The 12,991-nt window shown below is 41.4% G+C and overlaps 1 protein-coding gene across 2 annotated transcripts in view; it reads right to left on the reverse strand.

Moving 5' to 3' along the window:
• PITPNB (phosphatidylinositol transfer protein beta) overlaps positions 1-12,991 on the reverse strand; it is a 60,468-nt gene that overhangs the window by 13,384 nt on the left and 34,093 nt on the right. For both annotated transcript variants that reach the window (XM_080649837.1, XM_080649838.1), the window contains exon 8: positions 6,848-6,925. In XM_080649837.1, coding sequence (XP_080505963.1) covers positions 6,848-6,925 — 78 coding nt within the window. The remainder of the gene's footprint in view (positions 1-6,847; positions 6,926-12,991) is intronic.

Consider the following 12,991-nt stretch of genomic DNA (forward strand, 5'->3'; position numbering starts at 1 on the left):
ATAAATGATCTGCTGGGGCTGTTGCCAGTACATGCATCAGTAAATATCAACACAAGATTATAGAATATATGTGAAATGTGTGTACTGAAATTTCAAGCAAAACCCGATTCCCCGACTCACAGCCATTCCCTCAATTCTGTTTAGATTTTGCTAGTCATTTTGATAGACCTACAACGGACATATATTCTCTCTAAGTATATGGCAAGTCCAACACTTGATTTTTATTTGGTTTAAAATAGTTACCTGAAATCTAGTAAATACTCAGTATCCACTCTGAGCAAACATCTGTGCTAGACAAGCTAAGTCAGACACAGAGCCTACGGCTGAAAATTCAGTGAATAATGTGGGACAAACACAGGAGGCTGGGGAAGGGAGACAGAGGGAAAACATAAACCCCTTCCCTGACACAAGACACACCACGTGCCATGAGAAGGTCATCAACAAAGGCCCCCAGAAGGGTTCAGAGGTAGAAGATCTCTACATGTTTGGGCAAATGAGAAATGTTAAATGGAAGAAGTAAACGTGAGATCAAGTTCAAAAGATTAAACTAATTGGAAGTTAAACTAATGTCACAAAAATAAGCAAAATGAAGTTAAGGCAGGAAAATGTACTGCCTTTGCGAAGATAATCATGCCCATTTTCCATGTCTCCAAACTTAATATTTTTGGAGCTCACACCCATTTTACTAATAACAACGATGACATGCTTCATGCTTGTATCCAATTACTCTAGGAGTGACACTATATACAAGTGAAAACACAAGTTCACTCTTTAAATAAAACTCATGAAGAAAACCTGATGTCCCTGACGGTGTCAGTAAGACACTGCAAGAAGCCCAGCCTGCCCAATCCCTTCTCGAACCTGAGTAAGACCCTTCATTCCTTTAGGCCCGAGCCCTTCAGTTCTGCCTGAGAACAGACACATTGGTATTCAAGGTAAATCCAGAACTCATCATGTACTGCTCCTGGGCACTTAGCTTCTTGAAGACATGCAACAGTGTTTTTGGTGTCCTCCATAGGAGTTGCATAATTTATGCTGCATTAAATGCACATTTTAAAAAATCGAATTAAAAAACTAGTTGTCAAACCAGGCACTCAAAATAATCAGGCATGTTTTAAGGTCTGCTTCATCTATATATAAAAACTAAGCAACCGAATGACCGGTCAACCAGTTGCTATGACATGCACTGACCACCAGGGGGCAGACGTTCAATGCAGGAGCTGCCTCCTGGTCAGTGCGCACAGCCAATCTCCTGCAGTCCCTCTCCTCGGCCAGCTGTCCCTGTGGCCCTGATCGGGGATGGCCGGCCAACTTCCCGCAGCTCCTCCCCCTGACCAGCCAACCTCCTCTGACCCTGATTGGCCAAGGGACCCCAACTGTGCACGAATTCGTGCACCGGGCCTCTAGTTATATATAGTCCATGATGTGGTCTAATCAGAAACTAATTATTAAGCTTCATTATACCACCCACTATGGGATTGCAAATGTAGATTACAGAGAGGGAACAGCTTTTAAAATGCTTTCACAGTCAATAAAAAAATACATATTTAAAATGCTTTCACATCCTTCCTAGGAGTCACAGCCATGTCTAGATGAATTCACAGGAGAACACCCTCAGTCTTCCTCCTTGGGAGGCTGTCAGTGAAGGGCAGTGCTCATTAGCCTCTTGAGGACTCTCTGGGCTGCTTTCCTGCTGGTCTAAATCTCAAACAGATCGCCACAGCTAAGTTTCACCTTCTCCCACACCCCCCCCCCCCATTTTATTCTACCAATCACCAGCCAACAGAACCTTGTGGGTCACTGACAACCAAGGCTACAGCCTTTTTTTTTTTTTTTTTTAATATATTTTATTGATTTTCTACAGAGAGGAAGGAGAGGAATAGAGAGTTAGAAACATCGATGAGAGAGAAATATCGATCAGCTGCCTCTTGCACACCCCCTACTGGGGATGTGCCCGCAACCAAGGTACATGCCCTTGACCGGAATCGAACCTGGGACCCTTCAGTCCGCAGGCCGACGCTCTATCCACTGAGCCAAACCGGTTAGGGCTACAGCCTTCTTTATACAGATACGAGGTAGGAAGAGAAAGTGGTCCTGATAGTAGGGCAGGAAACACATTAGCATTCCTAAAATCCACACACACACTGCGCTGCCCTCCACTGGCTTGGAGGATCCAGAATGGCTTTTCCAGCAATTATGAGTCTAAAGCGTGACTGAGAAGGTAAACAGCATGACAAACTGTTTTTGAAAGGCTAAGCTCCTACTGCCAGAACTGCTGCTGACTGGAGTTAACTAATGCAGAAGAGAAACGGGACGTGCCTTTATGATTCCAATAATCAATAAAAATAATGCAATAAACTCTGTTTTCGCATACTCACAGCTGTAAACCTACTTCTGCCCACCCTGTATAAATATCAAAGTCACGCCAGGCCAGTGTGGTTCAATGGTTAAGCGCTGACCCAGGAACCAAGAGGTGGCCAGTTTGATTCCCAATCTGGGCACATGTTCAGGTTGTGGACTCGATCCCTACTAGGGACTGTGCAGGAGGCAGCTGATTGATGATGTTCCTCTCTCATTGATGTTTCTATTTTTCTATCCTCTCTCACCCCTTCCTTCCTCTCTCTCTTGAAAAAAATCAATAAAAATATATTTTTTTATAAAGTCACCACAATTTCTGGATCAACTTCTTTATTTGACCTGATCCCCTTATATCCCAACATTCAGATACTGGCTGGGTCTTCTGAGAAATGTCAAGTACTGTAAGGGCTAGATGTTTTGGCAAAGACCCTTACACGCCTAGCTTTTCGCTATCATATATATGTAGACACAAAAGCTCAAGTCTTCAGAGGCATCTGGATTAAATGAAGGAAGAAATGAGGCCTTGCCATAGGATAAAAATGACATCATAATCTTCAAAGGTGGTGTTTCAATTTGTTAAAATGACAACTCCTCACCAGATCAGGAGGAAAACTGGAAAGCTAAAGGAACCCACATGTAAATTGTTTTTCATAAACCATCAGAACAAGTAGTCATACCAATGCCACAACACACACAAAAGCCCCCAAACATAAACAAACCAAAACACGCACACATGCGCACACACACACACGCATGTGAAGTGCTACAGAGAAGCAAGACATTTACATCCACAGAAACACACAATTCAGCCTGAAGCAAAAATCTCTATCAGGTTACAAACTACTCTCCTTTTACTGTGCACAGAGTCACTTCATTAAGGGTTAAACCCTAAATAACAAAATATAATTCGTGGGCTCAGATTTTTTGACACTCTTATTTTCAGAGGGAAAATGAATACACAACTAAAGCCTGCATCTCTGAGTTTTTAGTTTTTGAAAATTAAAAAGATGCATCATACTTTAGGCTAAAATTAAAAGGCCTGTATTCTTAACCAACATGGAAAATATTAAAATCTCCCTGGCAACCCCATTATGCCCTGGAGGCTTTCTAAACCCCTCTGCGTTAGGACCAACCATTAACCACATAACCACGGGAGGTAAGGACAGGTGAACCAGGATGTATTTGACAACCCCCAGATACTAGAACCAGGGAACCCCTGAATACTAGACAGAGAACAGGAGTAACTGTCATAAATAGGATATCACAGATATTGATCTCATCAACACCAAGAGATGATGAGAGCTTTTCATGGTGACAACGACAAGAGCTACCACTTACTGTGTAGTTCCTTTCTGCTAGGAATGTAACATTCATTCATTACTTCATTTTGTTCTCATAACAACCGTGAAGTAGTTATTAGTATCATTCCCATTTTAGAGATGTGGAAACAAAGGCAGAGTTAGGATTAAGTTATTTAAGTCACAGCTTAAATGGGTTTTTAATGGATCTCCCTAACGCCACTGTCACCTACAAATCCCCTGAACACTGGAAACACATGATTGGTATTAACAGAAATTACCAAGTTCTGACAAATACCACGAATACAGAAAAGCACACAATTGCCATGATATGACAGAGCATAAAAGGTGTAGACTGGTGATCTAGAAACACCGGATTGAGTCAGAATTCGCTACATATCCACGCCTTACACATCTCTGTGGATAGCACGGAATCAAGTTTCTTCTACAACTACTCCCCGTGTTTACCTAGCCAAGTTCCCGATCTGTGAAAGGAAGCAGTTGTACTTACCCCACAGGAAGGTTGTGAAGATTAAATACGACCTTGTATAGTGCCTGGCACCAGGGAAAGTTTCTTTTCCCCTTTCCAGTCTGGTGCAGACAAGCGGTAAATACTGCAATAATTCAGAAGGAAAACACTACTGTGGGATAAGTAAGAGAAAGTTTCCCAGAGATCCTGACGTTTAACTAGCTGTGAATACACTCTGGAATTTGTGCTGTTAAGGTGGGTCTCTGCTGAGGGGCACCGAAGGCCTTCAAAGCTGTGAACGACCAGGCACCACTTACCCAGAAGCACTCTCACACACAGTCCTGGGGAAGTGGGTCCAGATGGGATTTCTTCTTCCTTTTTGCTTTAACTACAATGCATTCCTTCCCTACTCTCATATTGCAGAAGCACAGAAATCTCCACCTGTCACCCTTCTCCAGTGCTACCTTCAGCGCCATGATGAGTACTTTTATTGACAAGTAGGGGCCCCTGAGCACGGATAAGATCAAGCCAGTCCACAGGTTTCTACTTCTCTATGCTGTATTATCAGCTAGTCATCTTTCTTGCTCTATTTTTCCTTCACAGCAGTAAACAGATGGTTTCATTAGTTAATCTTGATTACCCTAGTTATTTCTAATCATGGTAATTCACTGAAATTCAGTTAAGCAGTAACTCAATTTATAAGAGTAGCTACATCCACCACCATTTGGCAAAAGTTAACAAGCAACAGGCAAATGGGTAGAAAGGTATGACTATCAGCCAGCACTCTCCCAGAGAAATAATAAGCTACTGTTTAATAAATACGCACACACAATGGGGGGAAAGACTGCAATATTACAACCTGAAACAATGTAAAATTCACATTATTACTAAAAGCTAAAACTATTCCAGAATTTTAAATAATCATAATTAATAAAGACAAATCAGTACTAGTGACAAAGGTAAAAATTGCAAATAAAGAGGGAATAAAAATTGTACTCCAAGTTCCTAAAAGTTTGGAAATTAGGTAAAGTCACAGTGTCAAGCTATCGTTGTGCCTGTTATAAAATTGGTTAGGCATTCCTACAGCCAATACTTGAACCTAAACATAATAGCCGACCATGTAATGTAGCAATGCTTTTCAAGTTTACACTTGAAAAATGGATAATTGGAAGAAAATTCAGTATTTAATTCACCTCTAAGTCTCAACTGATGCCTTTCATTCCCTGTAAAAGTCCTGTCAACTAGAGAGTTACTTCTTATTGGAGCAAGATGGCCTTTTAGAAGACACGGCAACCTTAGAAGCTGCCCACTGCCTGCTGCCCAGCCCAGCACTCTCTTTTAGAAGGCCAACATTAAATCGCTTAAGATTCCTCTGAAGTCCACAGCTAGAAATCTTGGGAAGGGTAGGGATTTTTTTAAAAATCCATTAGAGTAAATTTAGATCATGCATACTGAATTTGTCCCTTGATTTGGAAATGGCATATATCACTTCCTGGATATTAAGTTAAACGTCTCTAGTCATGGCCATTAAACTGGGAGAATCTGGAATTGAACTCTACCCAGAGAACAAATGTGAAAATAAGATAATTATGAATCATTTTCTTATAGAAGCAAGTCAGACTCATTCTTCATTTTAATTGGCATGCAAGACAATCTACAAAACAGTCTGACGCCCATGCAGAACCATGCAATGGGTTACTTGTGGGGTTGTTACACTAATCCTCTGCCTGCAAGCAACAACTAGCACCTAGCCCAGTGGTCGGCAAACTCATTAGTCAACAGAGCCAAATATCAACAGTACAACGATTGAAATTTCTTTTGAGAGCCACATTTTTTAAACTTAAACTTCTTCTAACGCCACTTGTTCTAGAAATAAAACATGCCCATTCAAAGGAATGCATTGTAGTTAAAGCAAATAGACTCGCCCAGGCCGTGGTATTTTGTGGAAGAGCCACACTCAAGGGGCCAAAGAGCCGCATGTGGCTCGCGAGCCGCAGTTTGCCGACCACTGACCGAGACAGATTCGTTCCTCAGTAAAATCCTGTTGGTGGGAAATCTGCTCGGGCAGGTTTAAGTTTCTATGCTCCTCTTCTCCTGTCAAATTAGCTATAATAACCTGCCATCAATACATTGAGCCTTCTGTAAAGGTTTGTCATTTAGTTTAACAAATGTCTTTAAAATGCATTTTATTTCTACAGCAATTTAAATGATTACCTGGACATTGCTTTTCTTACTTCCCTGAATAAAATAAGGATATGCTCTTTATTAGAAAGCAACTACTTGCCATCGCCATTGTTCTCCGGTGTCCTGCTTTCCAAAATATAACTATTAAAAGGCCAGGAGCATAAGCTTGGGTGAAGGGAGCATGTTCCGTTTTTACTAAGACTAAATTTAAACTAGAAACGCCCACTTAACATGGATTTTTGTACTGCTTCAAGTCTCAAAAGAGAACAATACAATCCCCAAAGACTAACTCACTTGTCTCTTTTAAGAATTATCAGAATAGCATTATGCCGAAAGTGACAGTCTGGCTCTGTTCTGGTTGTTAATGCAACACAGACTTGCTGGCCAACTGCAACTGACTGTAAGTCCTTATCGCAAATAAAACTATTTTTGTGCCATTTCTATTTTTCACTTAAACGTCACCAGCTCTTCCAGACTCAAGCCCTGTCAAGCGTTCTGTTGCCAAGACTCTGCCTGTCAAAAGGTCAGCATCCAGTACCTTCCAGTTGGGTCCCAAAGGGCCTCTCTTGGTCTTGGCTGACTGGAACAATGCTGGGTCTTCATCAGCTTTATAGTCCTGCAAAGCAAAACAAAGTCAGAAGCAGAGAAGAAAACCAGAGAAAATTCTTTAACTTTGTCAGAACAGCGCTTTGCAGCTACTAGTACACACGACAGCAACTCATTAGGCTTATTGTGCTTCTGTATAAAATAGAAGAAGATAAACACTTCTATATGACATTTAGTTTTCATTTTGGTTCTCTCTGTTTAAAACGTTTACCTTAAGGCAAAATGACTACATAATTAAAGATAATAGAAGTCTTGACTAGCTGTCTACTGGTTTATTAGAGAGCTATCTCCAGAACAAATCTTCCAACATATTCCCATAGTTCCAGCATTTTGATATATGTATAATCACATTCAAGAAATAAAACATGCCCATTCCAGTTTTACCAATACCCATAGATGATGACATAGAACTAACTCCCCTCCTAGAGAGCAACTGCTGTAACTGGAAACACAGATCGGAAGTATTGATTCCGTGGCATTTCCCATGTCTTCCATGGTTGGGTCTGTGGTGGATGCCTCAACCAGGAAGTCATCCTCTCCAAACCCTAGTCCACGGAGAGCCATGGGATACACAGACTGTGACTTCCTCGTGGAAGAGGTACCTCTCCCAGCCATAAGAGAAAAGGGAGGGGTTTGTGATTCCTTAGGGGCACCGCTCTAGCATTTAGGTTTTATGCAAGGCTCTAGTGCAGGGGTCCTCAAACTACGGCCCACGGGCCACATGCGGCCCACCGAAGACATTTATCCGGCCCGCCGGGTGCCGCTGCCTGTCCTGCTTAGCAGCTGACTCGTCCCGGGCCTGCAGTGCGCATAGAAATTTGTTCATAGTTTTTTTTTTTTTTAAACTATAGTCCGGCCCTCCAACAGTCTGAGGGACAGTGAACTGGCCCCCTGTTTAAAAAGTTTGAGGACCCCTGCTCTAGTGTGTGTAAATTCAATATTCCTTAATATACTCTTCCCAATAGAACAGAGAAAATGAACGAAGTAAATATTTTTAAACCAGTTTGCTTTACAAAAGTTCTGTTGTCATTACACACATATATGCGCACAATCTACAGGAAGAAATAAAAACTACCTTTGAAGAGCTAAAGTTCAGGTGTAGAGGAGTTGTAATAGTGACAGTGAACAGGTCAGTTGGTCAACTGGAAATACTACAAGGAAAGAGCCCGCCCCTCTCAAGCAGAACTCTGGAACCAGGAGTCCTTCACTGCACTGGTGGCGGGACCACACACTTTGGGGGAAGTGCCCAGATAAGTCAATATGAAAAATCGTTGTTCTAGAGATAAGTACTGAACATATTCCAAAGCACAACACAAACTTTCACAAACCAGTGAAAACATGCTGAGAAGCAGCCAATCAAGACTCAAAAGCTCGCCCTGGCTGGTATAGCTCAGTGGATTCCTGGTCAGGGCAACCAATCCATGTGTTGCTCTCACATCCATGTTTCTCTCTACCCGCCTCCCTCTCTCCCATTCTTTCTAAAAATCAATGGAAAAAATATTTTCGGGTGAGGATTAACAACAAGACTCAGCAGCTATTCAGTAAGTGCATATGACATAATAATTCCTAAAGAGAAAGTTATAAATGTGAGGTTCAGGTAAAAAACCAAAACTTTAAAGATAGCTGGGTAAATGTACGACCCTGACCTCGAAGCCTGTTTCAAGGTTGTCTAAGAAGCTATAAAAAGGCCCAACAATCAGCTAAAATCACTACGGAAGCAAAGGGAGCAGGCCACACAGGGCCTTACTGCTTGAAATATGCAATGTGGCACAGCCACAGGCATTGGACAGTCAGTGTCACCAAGGAATGACAAACAGGGGTGAGCCGACTGCAAGGGGCCGGACGACTGGGGTTACTTCATGTGTCTGGGCACATCAGCAGAAGTTCAATTACCGTCGGCGAATATGAATTCTGAACTCCTATTTAGAACCACACCTTAAAAATGAACAACTTCACTGCTGACTGAGAAAAGAATCAATGGCATAGGGTTGGCCTCCCCAGACCTGGATTCACAGCGAGAAACGGCCCTAGTGCAAACATAAATAATCATGGGACTCCCCAGGACACTTCCTTCTAGGTCAGAGGCTTAGAATTAAAACCCAGAGACAAGCTCCCTTTTCTCCCCAACTGAAAACATTTAACATCAGATCAAATAATCACTTTTAACATCATGTCCCTTAATCAAGGTCTATTTATTCATCAGCCACCACGCAGGAAGGAGGAGGGAGCGCACAGGATGCTAAGAAGCAGACCAAGGGGTAAGGAGAGCCAGTACCTGGTTCTGGCTCCGAGCAAGTCACAGTCTAGCTGGGAGGAAGACGGAGGCAAACAAAGGAAAGGCACCTGGAAGCCAGGGAGGACCTGCTAACTGCCGACGGAGAATGCAGAAGAATTAGAACTGAAACCCCCGATGCCAGCCAAGGAAATGCATTTTTTAAATCACGTTTAAAAGTAGAAAACTCGTATTGCTCAGGTGCTTTGTGTTAAAATGATTTATGCTTAAATTTTAATTATCTGTACAATGCCCAGAGGCTTGGCCAGTGTTTCATTACATTTGAAGGAAAACACTTTCTTTTTTCTCTTTCACTGAGTGACCTCACTGTGGGCATCATGCTCACATTTTGTGTTTCTTTCAAAATCTGAAATGTTATAGAGCCTTGTATGAGTTGAACAGCAAATACCACATTTCCTAAATTTCAGAGAGGTGCTCCATTAGGAAGGAAAGCATTCAGCCAACAAACATGCTATAACTGAAAGACAAATCCTGATTTTGAATATAATAAAATATGAGGGGGAAGGTCAAGGGGGCAGGAATCTTAGAATCGATGAGGTAAATGGAGACTGCAGGACTACTTCTGTGGATTCTACACTTGTCCACTCCAACAGAGAAAACAACGCACCCTAAAATCCACAGCCCAGAGTGTACGCAAATGTCAGTAGGGTTAAAGGAGAAAAACCCACTAAGGAAGAGTAGTACATAAACCAAGAAACAACTAATTTAAGAAAAGTGAAATTGTTCTAAATCGTGGCCAGCATAAATTATTTTCTTTCTTTTTTTTTTTTTAATATATTTTATTGATTTTTTGCAGAGAGGAAGGGAGAGGGCGAGTTAGAAACATCGATGAGAGAGAAACATCGATCAGCTGCCTCCTGCACGCCTCCTACTGGGGATGTGCCCGGGACCCTTCAGTCCCCAGGCCAACGCTCTATCCACTGAGCCAAACCGGCTAGGGCATAAATTATTTTCATGTGGAGGTAAATTAACTGAGAAGGTGCCTCGCCCAGGAGATGGCCCTAAGCATGACTATGGCCCCAGGGAAGGTCACAGTGTGAGTGGATGGGTTACATGGACTTTTTGGACAATGCCCCTCTCCTTCCTAAACCCAGCTCCACACCTGGGTGATGACGTTGGGTTTTCCACACCCGTCTGACATGGATTAATTAACTGAAGAACATGAAAGAACACCTTAAAACTTCACTCTGGACCTAACTCATATACTGTTCCACAAAGTATATTTTAAGTCTTCACTTTTAGTGCTGGTTGTTCACGGGATGCTGTTCTGCAATATGGGTTCACAGAATTATACAGGGGAAGACAAATCTCACGTTACACATGAGGATGCAGCAGCCCAACAAGGAGATGATATGGCTCACCTAGGACTTCAACACAAGGCTTCTCAGCCTCTGTCCTGGGCTCATTCTGGCACTTACATAGGAGAGGGGCAAAGAGTGTCCACAAATGCCAGATAAGCAAAATCACATTTCAAAAACACAAAAAAGGAGCAGCATCAGAAACCGAAGTGAATTTTCCTACAAGAAATGAGTGCATGCATATAAAACACTACATATACATATATCTCTAAAGCGTTGTCTTTTTCCCTCTCTGCTTTTTTCTCTGGAATATAAAGCAGCAGATATTAAAGATATACTGAAAATGTAACAAAACCCAATTATTAACAATAGCACCTTAACCTTGACAGATGAGAATAATGCATCTTGTCAAAACCTAGGAATTTTTTTGTGCTTTTTTTGTTAGTTTGAACATGTAAATGTTTAATCAGCTGAATTAAGTAGCAAGATATTAAAAAGCAGGAAGCAGATGTAGTTTTAACCACCTCACTTTTGTATTTCTGTAACAAACATTGAATTTGTCGAAGAGTATCTTATTTGCTGCATTTTATTCTTGGGTATCTAGTTTGGTCTTTCTGTATTTGAAAACTGGCCGATTTATATCCGTATCACAACGAACAAATATATTCTTTCATGTATGACAGTTTCAGCATAGAGAATGCAACCTCAGCTACCAATTATAGCTGCAAATGAGCAATAGTGTGGAATGAGACAGCCTGCTGGCTTTGTTAGTATTCTGTCTCCTCTGGGATCCCATGGGGAAAGGGAGGCTCTGATGAAGAGAAGCCCTTGGCTCATGGTTTATTGTGCTTGCCACCAGCTGCAGACTTCTCATCTCATTAGTTCTTTTAGAATACAGTGGGTGAAGACAGCTGTAGCCTACTTGAGTCTTCAGCTCCTGGGTATTCTGAAGGCTGAATTTGCTATGTACTTTCTGTAATCCTTGGGAAAAAAAGAAAGCAAATTCACTAGGCCAAGGAAACGTATTTGTAAAATGAGTTTTAAAATCATGTTTAAAAGTAGAAAAATCTTATTGCTAAGGTGCATTGTGTTTAAAATGTTTTATGATCAAATTTTAATTATCTGTAGAATGCCCAGAGGCCTGGCCAGGATAAGGGCTTAGTAAAACCATCATTATCAAGTTAGGTGTGATGTCCCTAGACACTGCTCGCTCCACTAATACCAGTACCTGAACCACAGAAAACACACTGGTATCAACATTACGTAGATTCGGATTAGTGTTAACACAACTCCATTTAATTGAAAACTCTTATTTAAGTAAAAAAGGAGGCAAGAAAGTCAAGACACCCTTTGGAGAACACATAAAATATGGAAAATAAATGGATTACTGAGTCTCCAAGCTGGAGCCACAGAATACATTTATTCAATTCTTAGAAATACCTGTTTTCTGTCACTGGAATACAAAAGTTGTGCTGCCTCTTGGGTATGCATCTGTTACTCACTACAGCTCTCAATAGAAACTCTCAACAGAAACCAGATTCATTTTGAAGACAAAGAATATTAGTTTTATGAATCTTTAAGCATAGTGGCTATCCCCCAAAATACAAGTGCAAAATCTGTGCTGAGCCAACCTAAATATCCTTGAGTCCAGATTTAACTCATGACTATGAATGGGAAGTGAGTAGAAGGTGAAGGGCAGGCTGGTAGGAGTGTCTTGACAGCTTGTGAAAAAAATCAAAATAAACTCCAGACACCAGAAACTGCCTAAAGAACCATGAATGGGTTCCCACCGGTGAGGCTTAATGGAAATAAGGAAAAGGGTGCCCAAACACACCATTAGCAACTCCTGGACATCTGCTTATTAAAGAGCACCCCCCTCCCCCCAAAAAAGAGGAACAGTTCTACAGGGTCAACATAAAACTTGAGAGAGATATTAGGATCCTGCAGCCTGCCGTAAAGTGCTTCCCTTTAGCGTAGCATGATTAATTAGGTGTCTATTCAAATAGCTCCAAGATAATCACTAAGTTTAAAATGCACAGGTACTGCTGCTCAATTTAGCCAAGCTTATTTCCTCTAAGCACATCCTAAAAGTCAAGGGCAGGATGGGAGAAAGGCTGCATTAAATTCGAAGGTAAATAGCAAACATCATTTATCAGCACTGCCCTGCATTTTTCAGTATTGCGGCACATAGAAAACAAGGGATTCCTGGATCCTATCACCACTGACCCCAGTGCATAACTAACTGGAGTTGACAAAATGCAAGCCAGACCCCAAAGGGGAAGCCTATTAATAAAAAAATGTTGGCATTACATTTTGCAATAGCAAGTAACAGCGGTGTTAAGAGAAATAACATTTACTAACTTGTTTAAGAAACTCACTTGAACAGTTATTTTCAAATAAGCAGCTTTCTTTTCTATTTTTAATTACATCTCCCCAGTGACTCCTCACCGATTCAGGTTCCCACAGAGTGCCATTAATATAGTAT

Source organism: Plecotus auritus, assembly GCF_963455305.1.
Source record: "Plecotus auritus genome assembly, chromosome: 13".
Classification (NCBI taxonomy): Eukaryota; Metazoa; Chordata; class Mammalia; order Chiroptera; family Vespertilionidae; genus Plecotus; species Plecotus auritus.